At 34.7% G+C, this 18891-nt stretch overlaps 1 protein-coding gene across 1 annotated transcript in view; it reads left to right on the forward strand.

Annotated features, from left to right (window-relative positions):
- The window catches only part of Dbx (homeobox protein Dbx), a 49767-nt gene that overhangs the window by 15649 nt on the left and 15227 nt on the right, over positions 1-18891 (forward strand). The window contains exon 2 of the mRNA XM_090171061.1: positions 11179-11337. Within this exon, the coding sequence (XP_090027187.1) occupies positions 11179-11337 (159 nt within the window). The remainder of the gene's footprint in view (positions 1-11178; positions 11338-18891) is intronic.

Consider the following 18891-nt stretch of genomic DNA (forward strand, 5'->3'; position numbering starts at 1 on the left):
TCGATCGCGTTTATACATAAGTATCTAAGTTGCGAGATTATCGCGTAATGAGATTTCTATAGCGAGGTCGGGGACGGTTAATCATTATCCATGTTTAAATTGATTTTTTTCGGGAAAAAATATTAAACAAAGAAATTTACCGGTTAATATTTCGGAAATTTTTTAAAAAACATGTATTATTCGTAAAATTTGAGCTTTTTATCGAAAAAATGTCGTTTTTCCGATTAATTTTACAAATTTATAAAAAAATTAATCGGATAATACAGAAATATAAATTACTTGATCAAAACATTTTACGAATAATTTTGAGAGCTTTATCTATTGAATAAAAGTTAACCATCCACGACCTCTAGATTACTAGCCGCTAAGACAGGATGGGCGGGATTCGGTTTACCCCGACAAATGTGACATTTTCGCTTTTTTGTTGGAACGTTCCGTTATAAGGTAATGGTCCCTGAAATAAGCGGCGCAGTCAAGATAATAGAGCCTCCCGCCTCCTCACAAAGTGGGTCGCTTTTATGACATGGCCGTCATTTAAGGCGTCTCTATCGCCGCTTGCACTCTGTAATAATCTCGCTGCATCGCAACCCGCCAGGTAATAGCTGCCCTTTAATTAGGGGATTATACACAATATAACCGCGAGCCCGAACTTAAAAAATATATATAAATTCACGACGCGAGCTACACGCCAATTACGAAACTCTGTTCGCACTATAGTGTCCAAGATGCTTCCCAAAAAAAGCTTTGGAAATTTATTAATTCGATTCATTGAGTCGCTTAGATTTAGATTTTCCTTAAACGTAATAGTTTTTTCAGAATTAAATTCCCTGACTATTCCACGTTTTCCCGGACCATCTCCGGAGAATTTCCCTGACTTTTGTTGCGCTAATATTTTGCGTTTCCTACCCTGTATTTTAGTAAAGACCCTGATTTTTGACAATTTTTTTAAATTCCCTGAATTTGTTTTCTTTCACAATCTCCGGAGATTTTCCCTGAATTTGTTTTCCCTCACAATATTTTCCCTGACTTATATTGTGCCAAAATTTTGCGTTTCCTACCCTGTATTTTAGTAAAAGTACTGATTTAAGACAAATTTTTTAAATTCCCTGATTTTCCCTGGCTTTTAGACACAAATTTAAATTCCGTAACATTTCCAGGTTTTCCAGGTACGGTGGTAAACCCGTAGAAATTAAATAGTTCTTTTTATAAAATAACCTTGGCCATCTTGTTGAAATGTTGCCTCCCCGCTTCAGCTGTGGATCCGTTTTCTCTCCCACTAAAGAGTTTATGAACTCATTCTTAGGCATTGGCTGAACTATTCCAGGGCAACATTTCAACAAGTTGGGCAAGCGTAATGACATTTTATAAAATCAACTATTGAAGAATCGTCTGCTAATACGCGCTTCGACTAGTATTAAACGTAGTCAGCGCCAATCACCTCTAGGATCTGTTACACCTGGTGGCAAAAATGATAAGCGTGATCCACCGTAAATATGGAATTACATATTCCCTTTAAAATCTAATATCGAAAGTCTAAGCAAACTATGTTCTAGTCAAATAAGAACAAAACCTCAATTTAATGGTTCCATTTCAAGCAAATTTGGGCACGAAAACCTAAACCCCATCTTCGTTCACATACTCCAAGTAGCCCTCAAAATTGTTACCGTTTATCGCGTAGGGCTATCAGTAAACTAACAGCGAACAAGTTGGCTAAACCGTAAAGATGTATGAAATAAGGAGAGCCAACTCAGACGTGCAAGGTGTTTGTTGATAAGCGACACTATCGCCCTCTATCCGTCTTTCTGTCGACTACCTGCCGTAAATTGAAAGAGCAGACGGAAAAGTAGTAGTGCAATCTCTTGGACACAATTATATTCACAGGGCTACCAGCCACCTTTCAAGAAATTGGTGCTTTAATAAAGCCGATTCAACCTAGGAGGATGGAAATTATGGGGTAGACTGGGTAGGTAGGCAGGCTTGGCAACGTTAAACCGTTGAACTTAATACAATATCGACATCTAGCGGAAATAGTTTGAACTTAAGAAAATATTTTCGTCCGCTATAGTTGTTGGCACGCCACGTGTTTTTATAGTTTTTACAATGAAACAAGGAAAATCTTGAATTTAATTTTCCAAGAACACAACTATACTGATTTTTCCAAAAGTAAAAAAGAGACAAATAATGGTACTCACAAACCAAATAAAAACCCGTTACTTCTTCTTATTTCGAACATCTAGCAGACTAAATTATATGGACAGTACACGCATATATGTCAATTAGAGGTCGGGGACGGTTAATCATTATCCATGTTTAAATTGATTTTTTTCGGGAAAAAAATTTAAACAAAGAAATTTACCGGTTAATATTTCGGAAATTTTTTAAAAAACATTTATTTATTTATTTTATTTATTATTCGAAAAATTTGAGCTTTTTATCGAAAAAACGTCTATTCTAATCTGGTAATCGTCCAACCCGAAATAGTTGGTTTTAGGGATGCACCGATAAATCGGCCTATTTTTCTAATACCGGTATCGGCCAATATCGGCTTAAACGAAGCCAATATTGGCCGATACCGATATAAGAAAAATATTTGCAGAAAAACATTTAAAAATAAGAAAATTCTCGATTAACTAACTAAGGATAATATTTGATTTGATTGGCCGCGCCACGTACGCCAGACTTCAGAATCCAGATCGTACCTTTTTTTGTGACAGCGATTTACGAGTGTAACAAATAAAAAACCACGATATTCGATTTGTGATAGGAAAAATGTATCACGTAAAATGAAAATAAACATATTCGGATATGCTCTTTGCAAACTTTTTTAATGAAAAAATTAGAATAAAATGGTATGAAAGTGTACTCAACCGTCTTTTACCTGGTTAAAACCGGATATAGCCACTTTTTTCAATATTTTACTAAAATAATAGCTTTTATTTAGTTTAGCTTTTGTTTCATATTTAAACAAATTGGGGTTAATTCAAATTATCCTCTAATTGAGGGAGACCGGGGTAGGTTTAAAGTTCAAAACACAAACAAAAACTAGGGGGAAATCAAAATTATTTAATTTTTTAATATGGTTATTTTGCTTACTTTGTTTAGTTTCTAATTTAAAACAATAACAGCAGACAATTTCCTACTTAAAAAGTGAGTGACACAAGTAAAAGTGGTTGTTTACATTTTAGCCGGCTTTAACCGAAACAAAATAGGTTATAACCAATTAAAACCACTGGTCTGGCTTTTTTCAAAGCAATCCGGCTTTTTTCTAACCCTGTTCACAAAGATTTTATCATATACACTACTGTTACTATCGGTCGTGATATCGGCCACGAATAGCCGATATTACAGCCTTCCGTTATATCGATTGTACCCATATCAATGCATCCCTAGTTGGTTTCAGTGATGCCACTTTGGCTACGCAAGGGACGAAGATAATAGCGTGGGTTTTCTCGAACCGGCAATTGAGTGAGTTGGCTCTCCTTATTTCCTCCATGGCATAATTTCGCCGACGGAGCCATAATAGTCGGAACAACCTCATAATTTTCTCGAAAGAATAAGAAAGCAAAAGCCGTCGAAATTGAGGGAGTTTATGAGTTTTCATTGCCCCGATAAGAATATCCGGGGATCTGGCATTCTCCGGGATGCTGGCCAATTTCAAAAGATGGAGCGATTCAAAAACAGACTGCCTCGAATATATCCGGCCCTTTTATGAGGACGTCTATGGAGACGGATTGACCACAGACCCGGCCAATTTTCTAACACCCCAATCCTCGATCTAACGTCGCGTCGGCCTCTTCACTTAAAGAATACGTAGACTGATACCCCGGATTTAGCCTTTGATTTTAACGTCAAATGACGTTTACTCCTTAAAAAAAAGGGGGCTATCATATTTGGGGCTTTGGGCGCCTTTCAAATTTTCGAATAGAATTTGGGATAAAAGAGGGCTAGATTTGTTTTTGGTGGCAAAAAGGAGGCGGTTGCCATTACGGCGATCATTATGGAAATCATTTTTTGAGAGGATATTATTTTCTAAAGAGGCGAGGTTTTTTGAAGGCACGCGCGCTATCAAATTTCATTCAAAGTGTTCGGCCTGATTGTATTTGCTCCATGGGCGGTTTTCCTATTGAAAATTGGATTCAATCACTCGTTCAGGTGCTTCTGGGGTGCACCTAAATTATCTGGGACACTTCGGGTAAAAGTCGAAAAGTATTGGTGTCAGCGTACAAAATTAACGCGCACGGATAAAAATTACCTGAGCTTAAAATAATAACTTGGATAATTTAAGACCGCAAACAATCCTATAATAAAAATTAATTATTTCATATAAAGGGTAAAAATTATATATTCTTATTTTTTTTTATTAAAGGTTTAATGTATTGCTAAAATGTCCCCTTTTTTAAACTATTGGTATTGTTTTCGAATATAATTCCTCATAACGTATTTAGTATAGTTCTTGTGCATACATTTTTTGAATTTTTTCACACATTTGGTTAACAAATTACTGAGATTTAATTGACCCTAAGGTAGCAAAATGTAGCACCTAACCTACAAATTATTTTTTTTTAAATTAAATGGTTCAAACAAATTGTAGTTTTTTTTATTAAAGGTTTAATACAAATTATAACTTTTTCTTAAAGGTTTTTTTATCAATTAATAATTTCCCCACACGTTTTTAGTTAAAACCATCTATATACGAAAAATTATGACTTTCTTAAAAATTTAATCAAAGTTTTAATACAAATGAATAATTTATCCATTTGTTTTATGCTCAAACCATCTATATATAAGAAAAATAATGATATATTTAAAAGTTTAAAGAAAATTATTTTCTTATTAAAGTTTTGATACAAATTATAACATTTTATTAATAAATATAAATTAATAATTTTCCCATATTTTTTCTGAAAAATAATGGCTATGATAAAAATCATTGATAAAAATAAATCTTAGTATTAACGGTCATTTCCAAAACCACGGAATTAATAAAATAACTATAAATATTTTTGAGGAGAACAAATTTATTCCGGTCGCGAGTAAGGAGATAGGATACGAAACCCGGGAAAATAGATTTATACGAGTTTATTGCAAGTAGCAATTTTACGTTTAATGAAACATTTGGGCTGTTGTATTTTCATTGTTGTTTGGTATACCTCACACGTAGTCTGATAACTTATAATTTGGGCTCATAACTCCTGTCGGCCGCAGAGAGTAGCTTTGCCAAGACGCCTAAGGCCGCGCATGGCTGCGGACAAAATCCAGATTCTTTTCGGATATTTTTATTCATACATTTCGCGGTTATCTCATACGACACCAGTTGAATTAATTTACAAATTTTGTTAGAAACGATATGATATGAACGATTTTAAAATACTAAAAATAAGGCTATTAACTTTTTGAAATCTTGTAGTGGGGAAATTTTATGCACTTCCGATAGAATAATGCTACTTTGAATCTCAGTCCATCGAATATATGTTAAAATATTGAAAAATAATATAAAGGTTACCTTTATTGGCAATAATTAATTGAAAAATACTATAAATGTTACATTTCTTGGCAATAAATAATTGAAAAATACTATAATTGTTACACTTATTGGCAATAATTAATTGAAAAATACTATAAATGTTACATTTATTGGCAATAATTAATTGAAAAATACTATAAATGTAACATTTATTGGCAATAATTAATTGAAAAATACTATAATTGTCACATTTATTGGCAATAATTAATTGAAAAATACTATAAATGTTACATTTATTAGAAATAATTAATTGAAAAATACTATAACTGTTACATTTATTGGCAATAATTAATTGAAAAATACTATAATTGTTACATTTATTGGCAATAATTAATTGAAAAATACTATTAATATCACTAAATCATTGAAAAATACTATAAATATCACTAAATCATTGAAAAATATAAATTTTAAAATTTATTTGCACTAAATCATCGAAAAATACTGTAAATGTTAAAATGTGTTGGCACTATAGAAATTTAAAAGTAAGTACTATAACTTCTATAAGTGTCACTAAAACATTACTATAAATTTCCAAATATATTGCCCCTAGTTATAGTAATATTTTGAAATAAATGAAGAGTAAAAATGTATAAAGGAATTTACTCGTTTTTGTAAAAATAAAAGGTTCAATAATGCGGATGAACTAGGTATTTGAAAATAGATCGATTTTAGCGAAATCCGGACTAAAACTAACAATAAGAAATGTAAATTTCCTGAAACCACCATTCGCTGTAACAACTTCTAAAAAGCGTCGATTCCCTGCCATAAACACGTGGTGCACGAACAAAATCTCAACGAAAATACTCCCTTATGATATTAATTTCGGCGAATCTCCGCTAACAATACTATATCCCTTCGGGGGATGTATAAGTGTATGAAGAAATTAAGTACCATTTGGCGGAATTAGCATAGGAATGGCCCGACCATTATCGGATATGCACGGTATGTTTTTTATTGTCTTGGCGGGCGGGTGAGATGCGGTCATCTAACTGTTGGTCATCCGAGGGGAGGTGCCGCCTATAAAGCGCACTCGCGCGCGTGGCACACGCAAAAAGGGGCCATTTGAACTCTGCGCCTTGGGGGGGGGGGAGACGTCTTATAACGGCGAAGAGTTCTTTCCAGGGGCGAGCTATTTCTGCCTTTTCAATGTATAAGCCATAGTCTACGCAGCTTCGGTCTCCTTTGGCGTCGCCGAACCATCTGGAAATCATGGCTTTCCCAAAAATATATGTATTGTGTACGTGTGTTCTATCCTCGATGCCTTTATTCCGGACGGTGGCGCTGCATTCGACTTTGAGGTCGTTTCCAGATATTCCTATTTATTGTCGGCCCCAACCCCGAAAAAAGTGCCCGGATGTTCTTGAAATATATGAAATTATATCCAAATTGATAGTTTTATCGCGCGTTTGCGTCCTGGGCCCTGAAATCATGATAGGTCTTGGTGGGGCTATTTTGTAGCGACATACGTGGTTTCTTTTATTGCCAATGAAATTACTCAATTTGGCTATCCCTATAATAATCAGTCGGCTATAGTGGTGCTGCATATTTTCTATTGATACGAAATTTTAGAACCAAGTTAGTTTATATAATATTACTTTTTATTACATTACATTATATATTACATCTTATTACATTACATTATATAATACATCTTATTACATTACATTATATAATACATCTTATTACATTACATTATATATCACATTACATTACATTACATTATATATCACATTACATTGCATTATATATCACATTACATTATATATCACATTACATTACATTATATATCACATTACATTACATTATATATCACATTACATTACATTATATATCACATTACATTACATTATATATCACATTACATTACATTATATATCACATTACATTACATTATATATCACATTACATTACATTATATATCACATTACATTACATTATATATCACATTACATTACATTATATATCACATTACATTACATTATATATCACATTACATTACATTATATATCACATTACATTACATTATATATCACATTACATTACATTATATATCACATTACGTTACATTATATATCACATTACATTACATTATATATCACATTACATTACATTATATATCACATTACATTACATTATATATTACATTATATATCACATTACATCACAATATTACATTACATTATAAATTACATTATATATTACATTACATTACATATTACATTACATTATATATTACATTACATATTACATTACATATTACATTACATATTACATTACATTACATTACATTACATTATTTATTACATTACATCTTATATTATATTATATTATATTATACATAATGTAATTTAAACATTTGTAAACTGCCTCTCGAGAGCCTGCGAACGTGCGTGTTTCATTTATTACAGACTAGATCGATGCGTCTTTCGCAAGATCTATTAGATACTACTTGGATTAATGAAACAAAAACATAAAGTATTCATTTCTATTTAGGGATAATGACCATGTTGAAAATTTTTTAGCGTTGCTTCCAATTCCCACTCATGCTCCAACCCCGTCATAAATAAATTTATTAACTTATAAATGTACTTACAATTGTTAGTCTTAAAGCCGAGGTAACATACCTAAATGGGCATAGAACTAGAAATTTGCAAAGACCAAAAATTACCAAACACCAAAGATCGTAGGAACTAAAAGTGAAAATCCTTCGAAGCTAGTGGATCTATATTTATTCCCATCTTACAGGTGGTCGCGGACACCCACACCAAGACACTGCAGCCAGCCGGACGCAAGATTTATTACAACATTAAACCTCCGAAGAGAATAGTATAGCTATCCGCACCCCCCAAAAAAGCCGCAAAAAGAATAAATCTGAGGGTGTCGGAAACTATAATACCCCCGCTGTTAGAAATCAAAACGTACGCGACCACGATCTCGGAAGAGATAAAAATAGGGAATTAACTATCTTCGCGAGGACTAAGCTAAGAAAAACACTCCGGTACAGTACGAAACCCAGCTAAGAAACGAAATACGGAGCTTACGTAGGAACGAAAATTTAAGAATCGAAATATTCACCCTTTGCAAAACAACTACGAAAAATTGTTTGAAAAATGACGTCTGGAAAGTGGAAGGGGCAGAAGAACTATTTCTTTTCTTCGCCGGCAGGAGGCGGGGCTCGCACGCGCGCGCTTTTAAGCGAATTCTCGAGTCACGTGCTGCCAATTTGTCAAAGAAAAAAGAATGAAACTGAAAAATAAAAACGGTTCTGCTGGAAAAGGTTTTACATATATCGAAGTATCGCGGTCAACCTACGTACCACATTTTTGTTCCCTCTCTTATTAAGGCGTTTACCCGCGCCAAGCTTAAAAACCTCTCGTAATTGTGCTCTCGATATTATTAAGTTATATTACTTTTAAGGAGTTGGCGAAGCCTGATTTTAAATAATTGCCGCGGCGTTATAGTCCATCTCCAGCGGCGTATGCCTACGTTAGTGAGGCCATGGGTGGATACGAATCGGAGTTGCAGTAGGCGGATTCAACTTAACCACCATCTCTTTCGCGATTAATATTGAGCGGACAAGTTGGCCATGTTGATAACGAGAGTTTCGTCTACGATATAGGCAACTAGAACCGCCGTTAAACTAAATTTAATTCTTATATTGGCGGCGCTGATAGGCAGACGGGTACGTTCAAGTAGAATAATTAAAGTAACAGATCTGGCTTTGAAGGTACATTAACAATATATTATGTATGAGATTTTGAATCTCAAGTTGATTTCGGAAATTCGAAAATGATACTAAATTTATTACTGATTTCGTAATTTTTCGTACTGATTTCGGTATTTCTAAATTGATTTATAGATTTATTACTGATTTCGGAAATTCTAAGTTTATGTCTAGATTTATTATTGATTTCGGTATTTCTAAGTTGATTTCTAGATTTATTACTGATTTCGGAATTTCTTTGTACTGATTTCTAGATATTTATCTAGATTTATTACTGATTTCGGAATTTATTTGTACTGATTTCTAGATATTTATCTAGATTTATTACTGATTTCGGAATTTATTTGTACTGATTTCTAGATATTTATCTAGATTTATTACTGATTTCGGTATTTCTAAGTTAATTTCTAGATTTATTACTGATTTCGTAATTTTTAAGTTGATTTCTAGATTTCTAAAATATGGAATTTTGATGAATGTTCGACCTATCGCCTGACTTATCCAGGATAGATTTATCATAGTCCAATTACAATTTTTCATAGTAAAAAAAACCGTCCCAATTTTGTAGTCGTAGTTCTAACAGTGTAAAATGCCCCTTAAATCTCCAGAATCTACGAGCACCAATTTACAATGCGTAGGAGGGTGGTGGCGAGCCCTTCAAGCCACGCGAGCCAACAGCTCCCTACACTTTAACAGGGTTCGTACACGACCTGGAAAACCTGGAAAAGACAGGGATTTTTAAAATGTTTCCAAAAGGTCTAGGAATTTTAAAAGGTTTCCAAAAGGTCGGGGAAAAGTCAGGGAATTTGAAAATAATTCCAAAATGTCAAGGAAAAGCCAGGGAATTTGAAAATGGTCCCAAAAAGTCAGGGAAAAGTCAAGGAATTTGAAAATGGTCCGAAAATGGTCCCAAAAATCAGGCAAATAAATTTTTGAAAGAAAGTATTTTTCAAGATTTTTACCTCGAACCATTCAACAAAAATGGTCGGGGAAAATTTGGCAATAGGCGCTTCAATAAATGCTGCTCTCTAATTTATTTCCTGCCCTACGCGCATGCGCGAGTCACTGAATAAAATAGTCACGTGTTTATGTTAGTATTGTTAAGCTGAAGTTCATAGCGCGAGCGCAATTGAACGAGCCTCTCTATGTCGAAATATTAAGCAGCGCGCGCTTTAAAATGAAACGCTTTTACAAGTATGTCCTGGCTCTCTACTACTCCTAAGCAAATCGCTGAACCGGTTTTATTTAAACGTCTATTTGGTCAGTGTGTCATAATTTATTGCCCGGTGTACCTAGTAACAGAGACCATACCACCGCGGATCTATCTCAGGGAAAACCTGGAAATGTCAAGGAATTTAACTCCGGAAATTTTGTACGAACCCTGTTTAAAGGCCGACTACATAAATCTTCGGTTTACTCTGTCTTTCACTGGAAGTAGGCTGACTGCATGGCACACGTGTATTGCAGTAAGCCTACTTCCAGTGAAAGACAGAGTAAACCGAAGATTTATGTAGTCGGCCTTTAAGAGAATGGAAAATATTTCGATATTCGCTATAGTAGACCAAATTTCTGTCGTTAGTAAAAAGCCAACATCAAGTGCAAATTAAATATTAATCATTACTAATACCACCTAGAACTTAAATAAAAATATTACAACTTAAAAGCAACACGCGTACAGACACAGGGAACGCGAATGTATGACGTTAGTGGCTGGGAATTATAGTTGAGAGGGCACGCGCCAAGATTGGATTGTAAAAAAAGGAGTATTCCGAAACAACGCGGAACAATTTGTAGATCTTTATCGATAATGAGGGGTACTCTTTCTTTCGGGGATGATCATGGACCGGAAATGCGGGATCTGATTGCCGTATACGCGGAGAATGAATTGTTATTACGGAGGATAAGTAATGATTGTTTTTCGTTGCAGGGGGATGTATGCCGACATTCACGTACCAGACCGGAGTAGCCAAACCAGTGCCCAGATCTTTCATGGAGACTTGCGCCCTACAGTCGATGGTGACGTCATGCAGGTCGCCTTACTTGACGGCGGCCGTGGCGGCAGCAGCGGCGGCGGCGGCGGCAGCCGGTACAGTATTATGACCTTTTTCACCCCACCCAATCCTCTCCACAATTACACAGTGCACTACTGAATTTGAACAACTTTTTATTCCGTCATGAAACCGTTTCGAGGTTATGAAATTAACGAATACTATACTGCCCTACGTTTCAGAAACGCATCTTCTAATATATAAAGATGAGTGTTTGTATATATGTTTGTCCGCTATAGGAATCTACAGTTTTCAACTTAGGTCGACCTCATTTGGTATACTATCTCATTTTACCCTGACTGTGGTTTTCGACGGTTACGGTTGGCAAAATAACTAATAATTCGGTATATCCGCTATATTCAAACAAGATACTACACTTTGATCTTAGCTAAAAAACCGAGTTTCTTAGTTCTTTAGAGTTTAAATTATTGCAATTTTTTCTTAAACCTTCTTCTATAGACACTAGGCCGTATAATTGGTTAATATTTTCATTAACCAGTTGGTTATATTGGGTACGGTGCCATGCGTGGAGAAAGTTATTGCAGCGTTCTATTTTCATGTTGAACGTGTTGGAGTTTCTTCACTGGAACTTTTAAATAAATAACGGGTACCCCAGCTAGTTATCGCTAAAAATGGCATTTCGAGATAAATCGATTTTTGTAATTCTTATGAAAAATAACAATACTACAGTATTTAGGTAACTGAAAACTAGTTGTTAGGAGTTTCTTTTAGTCCGCAATCTAAATATGACAACGACTGTCGCCAAAATTAAGTAAATCTCAGAATAATTTGACATAATGCGTTTTGTACGTTTATATTTGGCTAAATTGGCTAAAACCCTGGGCAGAAACGCACTCTGTGGTATAATAATACTGAGTAACGGCCATAGTGACTGTTACCCTGGGAATGCAGCTGAAGAAATTATACGAAATGAAGACTTTTATTGGTTAATAACGACATAATGCTTTTCTGCAAATTTCCGACTGTCGTTAATGCGTTTATGCGGAGTATTTTCGAACCTTTTTGATTTTAAAGCATTTTTGCATTTTCAAATCTCGGTAACTAGACCAGATAGAAAAAAACGGACTTCAAATTGAAAATCAGCACCCTAAAATTAGTACGAGGAGCATTCAAACTCAAAAAGTCCAAAATGGTCGATAATGCGTTTCTGAAACGTAGGGCAGTATAATCAAAAGTTAATAGGGGGGAACACTATTTTTCGAGATTTTGCTTCCTTCGCCCCATGCCTATTTACAGGGATTATGTGAAAAAGTGTACTCCGCCGCGTTTAAAAGTAGTTCGCTTCTTTAATAAGGTAAAAATAAATTAAAAGTGCTTACAAAATTATATTCTATAATTTTTATGCAGTTATTTCATTGCCGCAATTTGTCAGATTTTGATTAATAGCTCGATAGTTTGTTATTTGGCCCTGTGAAATAGGCCTCAAAATTTTACATAGATTCCTCAAAATACAGCAACTTAAGCGCAGTTCACACTATACAATTAATTGGGCCACTTAATTGAAACCAACTAATTGTATGCAAGAAAATTGTACAGAGTGAACTGGGCTTTATTTTATGAAAAGTGGCCGAGCTTGCTGCAATTCCTTTGGTTCACGAGTTCATTTTAGGAACACATCAACCATATTAATATTTTTTTCTATTTGCATTTTCTGAAAATAAACTTATTTAAATAATTAGTTCTTTACATTAAAAAATCGAATGTTATTAACCAAATTAAAAGAAAATTTTTTTAAAAATTTTAAAACAAAAAGGTTTAGAATAAGTTTTAACAGAAGCGTATAATATATTTTACGAGAGTATCTTAAAAAATTTATTCCGTTAATTTAGCGAAGAACATTCAGTTCTTTGATGTAGAAATTTATGAATATGAACCAATTATTCAAAGGGGAACGGCCAAGCTTTTCCAAATATGGCCTTATTTCCGTATCAAAAGATTAACAAGACGTTCAATATACTAACACGTACCTTTTTTTTGTCTTGAAAAAATAGCTTTCGGCTCAAAAAGTTGAAACGAAAAATAACGCGCCATCTTAGGGGCTGCCGCCAGCGCGCCTAACCCCGTATGAGCGATTTGCGAACTATCCTAACTTTTAAAATCGCGCAATAGACGCTAAAAGAAATTATTCGCTCCAAAATAAAAACCGTCAAAAGGAAGGGTTTTTAAATTCAAAACGCGTGAATCTCGATGATATCGCCCATTTTTTCGTCGCACGTGCAATTATTTATTCTGATAATAAAATAGAATCACGTGGGCTTAGCAATATTTATCTGCATTTGTCTTAGCCAATAAGATTATCCCTTCCGAGCAAGCACGCGCCAATTTACACAATGAACCGATGAAGATTTTCAAATCAATTTCTTTTAAGATCTATTTAGGCTTAGGTATCTTGTAACTGCAACGCGCCGCGCGTGCAAAACAAATTTTTTGCATCTTCAGCAGCGCGCGCTTTTACGTTGTTTTTCTGTCTCACCGACTTCTCACCAGTTGTCGCGGCGGACGCCCGCTTTTCAATTTCCCGAAATTAATAATAATAAGAAATAATAAGTTAAGTTTATTTTGAGCAATGTTATTCGAGCGAATAACGTTATAAGGATAGGTAGAAGAATTATTTTCCTTTTAGTAATCGTAATTTTAGAGCAATTTCATTTTCTCGTCACAATGCATCCATTAGCCTTTCAACAAACCAAACCTCAAATATAATTTCATACCTTATAAGCATTTACTTTTTCCAACGGCAACAGTACAAAAAAAACCTAATACAGGTGCAGAGCCAACAAACAGCGTATATCAAATAAACCCCTTAGAAATTCGAAGTATTTCAAGAACGCCAATAAATACAAAACTATTCACTTAAAATATATTCGAATAGCACAATAAAAAATCGAAGGCTCTCTCTATCCAGTAAAAAAAAATTCCCAAATGGCTCGACAAATAGTCAAATACCTGGCGCGCAATTAGAACCCCAAAAAACCTTTGACCATTAAAAAAACGCATTTGACCGTATTGGGACCACCGACGTCGAGGCAGAAAGTGACCAACAAACCATTCGAAGCGAATAATGGTGTTACTGTAATCTCATCTCAATAAGAATATCTCTTTTTAAAAGGGTGGACACGAAGGGGGCCGGGGGACGTCAAATATCAAAAACGTCCCATTTAAATCCAAACTGTAACTAAATAGCGCGCATTTCCAAAGCGCATCGGAGCTAGGCCTTTGTTAAGTTCCTTACAAATGGCGTATTGGATTACCCTGGAAAGGGGGAAGGCAGGGTCGGGGTTTGCGCACCCCCCATTAAAAGGGCCCTCGCGAACTCTTACTTAAGTTTGCGACCCCTGCGGACCATCAAGAGGGTACTCTAATTTGTTTATTTAAGACTTTACCCCCCTCCCCCCCCATTTTGACGAGGGCTCGAAGGGAAATGAAAATTTGGCAACACTTACAACGAGTACAGTTTGCGTTGTCGCTTTTTGGCTAAGTTGTTAGTTAAGCCTCTGCTTGTAACGAAGGGTAGGCTCGATCGAGGGCTACTGTATATTTTTCTAGGCTGCAGTTAAACGGAGTCGTGTGAGAAAAACCGTTGCCAGGGGCTCGAATGTCACCCAACTTATTCGTCACTTCTTTGTGAGGAGCCGTTCGAGCGAATGGCGCGGATTAAATGGCCCCGTTACAGTCGTTTAGTTTCCCTGCCTCGCCTTATCACCAAAATTGGATCCATTTAGAAAATAGAAAAAACTGTTAAATTCTAAAAAAAAATTAATGAACATTGTGTTTGTGTACAATTTTAAATACGTCAAAGTAACAAACCAACCTCCTTATCAATGACATTGACGGCCCCGCGTCATTCCCTATGTGAAATTGTTCATTTAACTTGAAAAACTATGGACCTAAAAACATTGTTTCTCGTCCCCTACGTCACATTTTTATATCTTTTTGTTCATTTTGTATCTACCTGACGACGGCTCCGGCAAGGGAGCCGAAACAGCTGTAGTAGCCATTAAATAAATATGTTTTACTGTGCAATAGTGGTTAAACTTTTTTTTTAATTTAAAAACCAAGTTTAAGTCAATTTAGTTAAGTTTGGTTGGTCGCAGTTTGTCAAATATGCTTCGCGAGTCCCACTGCAGTCATAATACTATTTTTGTTTGGTTTAAAACTTCATTACCCAAGTCTTAAAAGCATGATAACTCCCATCACTTTAGAAATAGAAAAATTAATACCTTCCCAAAATTTATTGAAAAATGTATTTGCATAAAATTAACTAGGGATAGGATTAAATTTAGATAGGATTGGATAAGAGCTGGTGGGCCATAGGCGCTTCATTACCTAAATTTCAAAACATAGTAACTCTGATTTTTATTTATTTTCCAATATTTCTACAAAAGATTTTAAGTTAAAAATATAATAATAATGCGTTTCCATAAAGATTGAATATTCAAAAGGTGTAAGTTTAATTTCATAAAAGATGATTTTTCGTGGTTAAGACCTTTTTAAACTCGGGTATTGTCAAGTTTTTGCCAAACGAGAAAAATAATAATGAAACTAAATTTAAAGTAATTTTTTTAGTAGTTGAAAATATTTTGTCAGATGCTGCTTAGAGATGGCGCTTTCAATCGAGATAAAACTAACGTGAACCAAAAAGAGACGATTTAACAGAAAACAACGCGTTAAATGAACAATATATTAAGCTACGCTACCAACGTCGATTTGAAGCGAACGCCGTCAATAAAACGTATTTGAACCATACGCGGACATAAATTTGGTGACAAATTGAGCTACAAACGATGAATTTCCATTGTTAAAATTCGGGTATAATAAGGGGTCCATGGGGCCTACGAAAATGAGCCCAAGTTCGACAAAAGCCAGGCTATAAAGCCGTCAACACGGAGCTAGCCGAATTCAACCTCAACTGACAATTCTATTAAAACCAAGAAGGAGGTACAGCCTACGCTATCCGACTAACGAGAACAGGCCTAGGTCTGCTATTTGCCAATACTCAAAAACAGGCGCAAAACGGAGAGTGTCCGAGTTGAAACTCAGTGACCCACGCCGCGACTCTCAGCCATCTCGCTAGGTGGCGTATTGGACGAATTACGCGCGTGACTGCTCGTCTAAAGAGGCGCGATATATAAATATATATATATATATATTTATAGGGGCGACATCTATCGGCCGGGGGGGGGGGGGCACGCGAAACTCGTAAATTTTTCCTAATATTTCGTCCGTTAGAGGGAGCCGTGCGGGTTTGAAAGAGTTTTATCGCCCTTGAATATTATATTCTAATAACAGTTAATTCCGATTTTATGGAGTAGAAATTGATAGCAACGTCAACGCGCTTAGATCTATATTAGAATACTGGTCGGAAAAATATTTACGATGGGCCAAATTGGGAGTGCGCTCCGTAAAACCTTTTCAAAGTTGTCTCTATTTGTCCAACGGAAGACCTTTCGGAGCAAATGGAGCGAACTGCGGGGCCCCTATTCCCCAACACTACTCCCAAAAATACCCCCCCCCCCCTCCTTTACATTTTAAAATTTTATAACTCGAATATTCTATATATAGGTGAGCGTAACTACTGGTATAATGGCCAATTTGATAATTTTTAACGAAAATTTGTTACGTTATTAAACTCTAAAGATTGGAAATTTTCAATATTTTCTATATTAGCGCGTTCTAATTTCACGAGAAGCTTATAATAATCCAGAAAAATACGGAAAGTTTTAAGAGTTATCGTTTCGGATCAAATTACTTTCAAAAGCTTAAGCTAAGAGTTACAAATAACAATTTAAAACTAAAATAAAGTATAAGTATACTTTTAATTATTATATTACTTTTTTAAATAAATTTGTATAAAATTTAAAGTATACTTTTAATTATTATATTATATTATATTATATTATATTATGAATAAAATTTATACAAAATTTAAAGTATACTTTTAATTATTATACTATTTTTTGAACTAAATTTATACAAAATTTAAAGTATACTTTTAAAGAAATTCGATTTTTGGATAAGGCTCCAAATTACACGGAAAAAAAGCGATAGATCGAATAATAATAATAATCAGCTGGGCTAATACCAAGGAACCACCATAGGCCCAAGTCATCTAGCGACTTTTAATGCCTTTAAACAGGTGGTCAGGTTTCAATTCGTGCCACGCAAGCCAATAGCTTCCTTCACCCCCTATTACACGTTTTTGTAGAAAGGGGAAACCAAAGAACTCGCTGGAAAACCCCTATGAACAGTGGGGAGAGAACTTGGAAACTCTACGCAGAAGGAGTAGTTATTATCGTAATTAATTTATGCCACAATTGAGATTTAATTATGTCTTATAATTGTAATAAGGTGTCCTTAGCAGTGTGCATACATACATTTAAAAAGAATGAAATACCTTTTATTTTGTATTGCTGCATTTTACAACTAATTATTCAATTTATATAATTTAAAAGTTTAAAATTCTATCCATACTTTTTGAATAACGTTTTATAAGTTCTAGATTGAATTTACATATTTCAACTACCATTGAAGAAAATGACTTGGCACATTCCACATATTATCAAAATATTTAATTAAAATAAATATAATATTTTCTAAATGATAATCAGCTAGAGGCTAATAACCAAGGCACCAGCTTATGCCCCCAGTCCTCTTGCGACTTTTAATGCCTTAAACAGGTGGCCGGGTTACAACAGCTCCCTACACTAACTATTAACGTTAACCTCCACAAGAAAGGGGAACAAAGGAATAGGTGGAAAACTACCTGAAACCAGTGCCACACGCTAGGATCAAAGCCCTTTGTATTGAATTTTCGTCTTTCAAAGTTAGAAAAGGGAATTGTTTTTCGAAAAAAGGGAAAACAGGAAAAAAGAGCTTTCGTATTTTTGAGAAAGTTGGGTTAATTACCTCTATTTTCGATCGCAGACCAGTAGTATGTTAATGATCTGCGTTTCCATGAAATCAACATATTTTTCATTGACAAATAAATTTTCAATTTTTTTTGGACTAGCTATATAACTTCCATCACATTGAATTATAGATTTTTAAGCGAATTATATAAGTTCAACAAGGAAACTTTTGAGGAAATATTAACATTAAGGGGGGCAAATGAATTTTTTTAAATTGCTAATCACGCCTCCACCCCCACAGTCTTAAAAACCAAAATGTGTTTAAAATCAATCAAATAATAAATACCTTTAAAATGAATTGTATGTTTCATCGTTTATTAGGCGGCCATATGATGTTTTTTTTTGTTAAAGGCCTAGGATTTCTTCTGCCTGTTCTTCCTTAAGTTTACGTTGGCCTACCACCAGGATATTTGCGCGGCGGGAAGTAAACTTAAAGGAAAACAGGCAGAAGAAATCCTAGGCCTTTAATCTACGTGAGTTAAGTATAGTAATTTAAACTAACATTTACAAAATTTGGGATTCAACGAAATATCGTAGAACGCTAGAAACGTTCCAGTTAATTAGGTATTTATTTGAAATAATCCTAATTATACGAGTTGAGTGCAGTTATCTAAACTCAAATTTTAAATATTAGATTGAAAATTACTCGCATTACTTATGAAA

The sequence above is a fragment of the Leiobunum rupestre genome, chromosome 4 (assembly GCF_980474605.1).
Source record: "Leiobunum rupestre chromosome 4, qqLeiRupe1.1.hap1, whole genome shotgun sequence".
Classification (NCBI taxonomy): domain Eukaryota; kingdom Metazoa; phylum Arthropoda; class Arachnida; order Opiliones; family Sclerosomatidae; genus Leiobunum; species Leiobunum rupestre.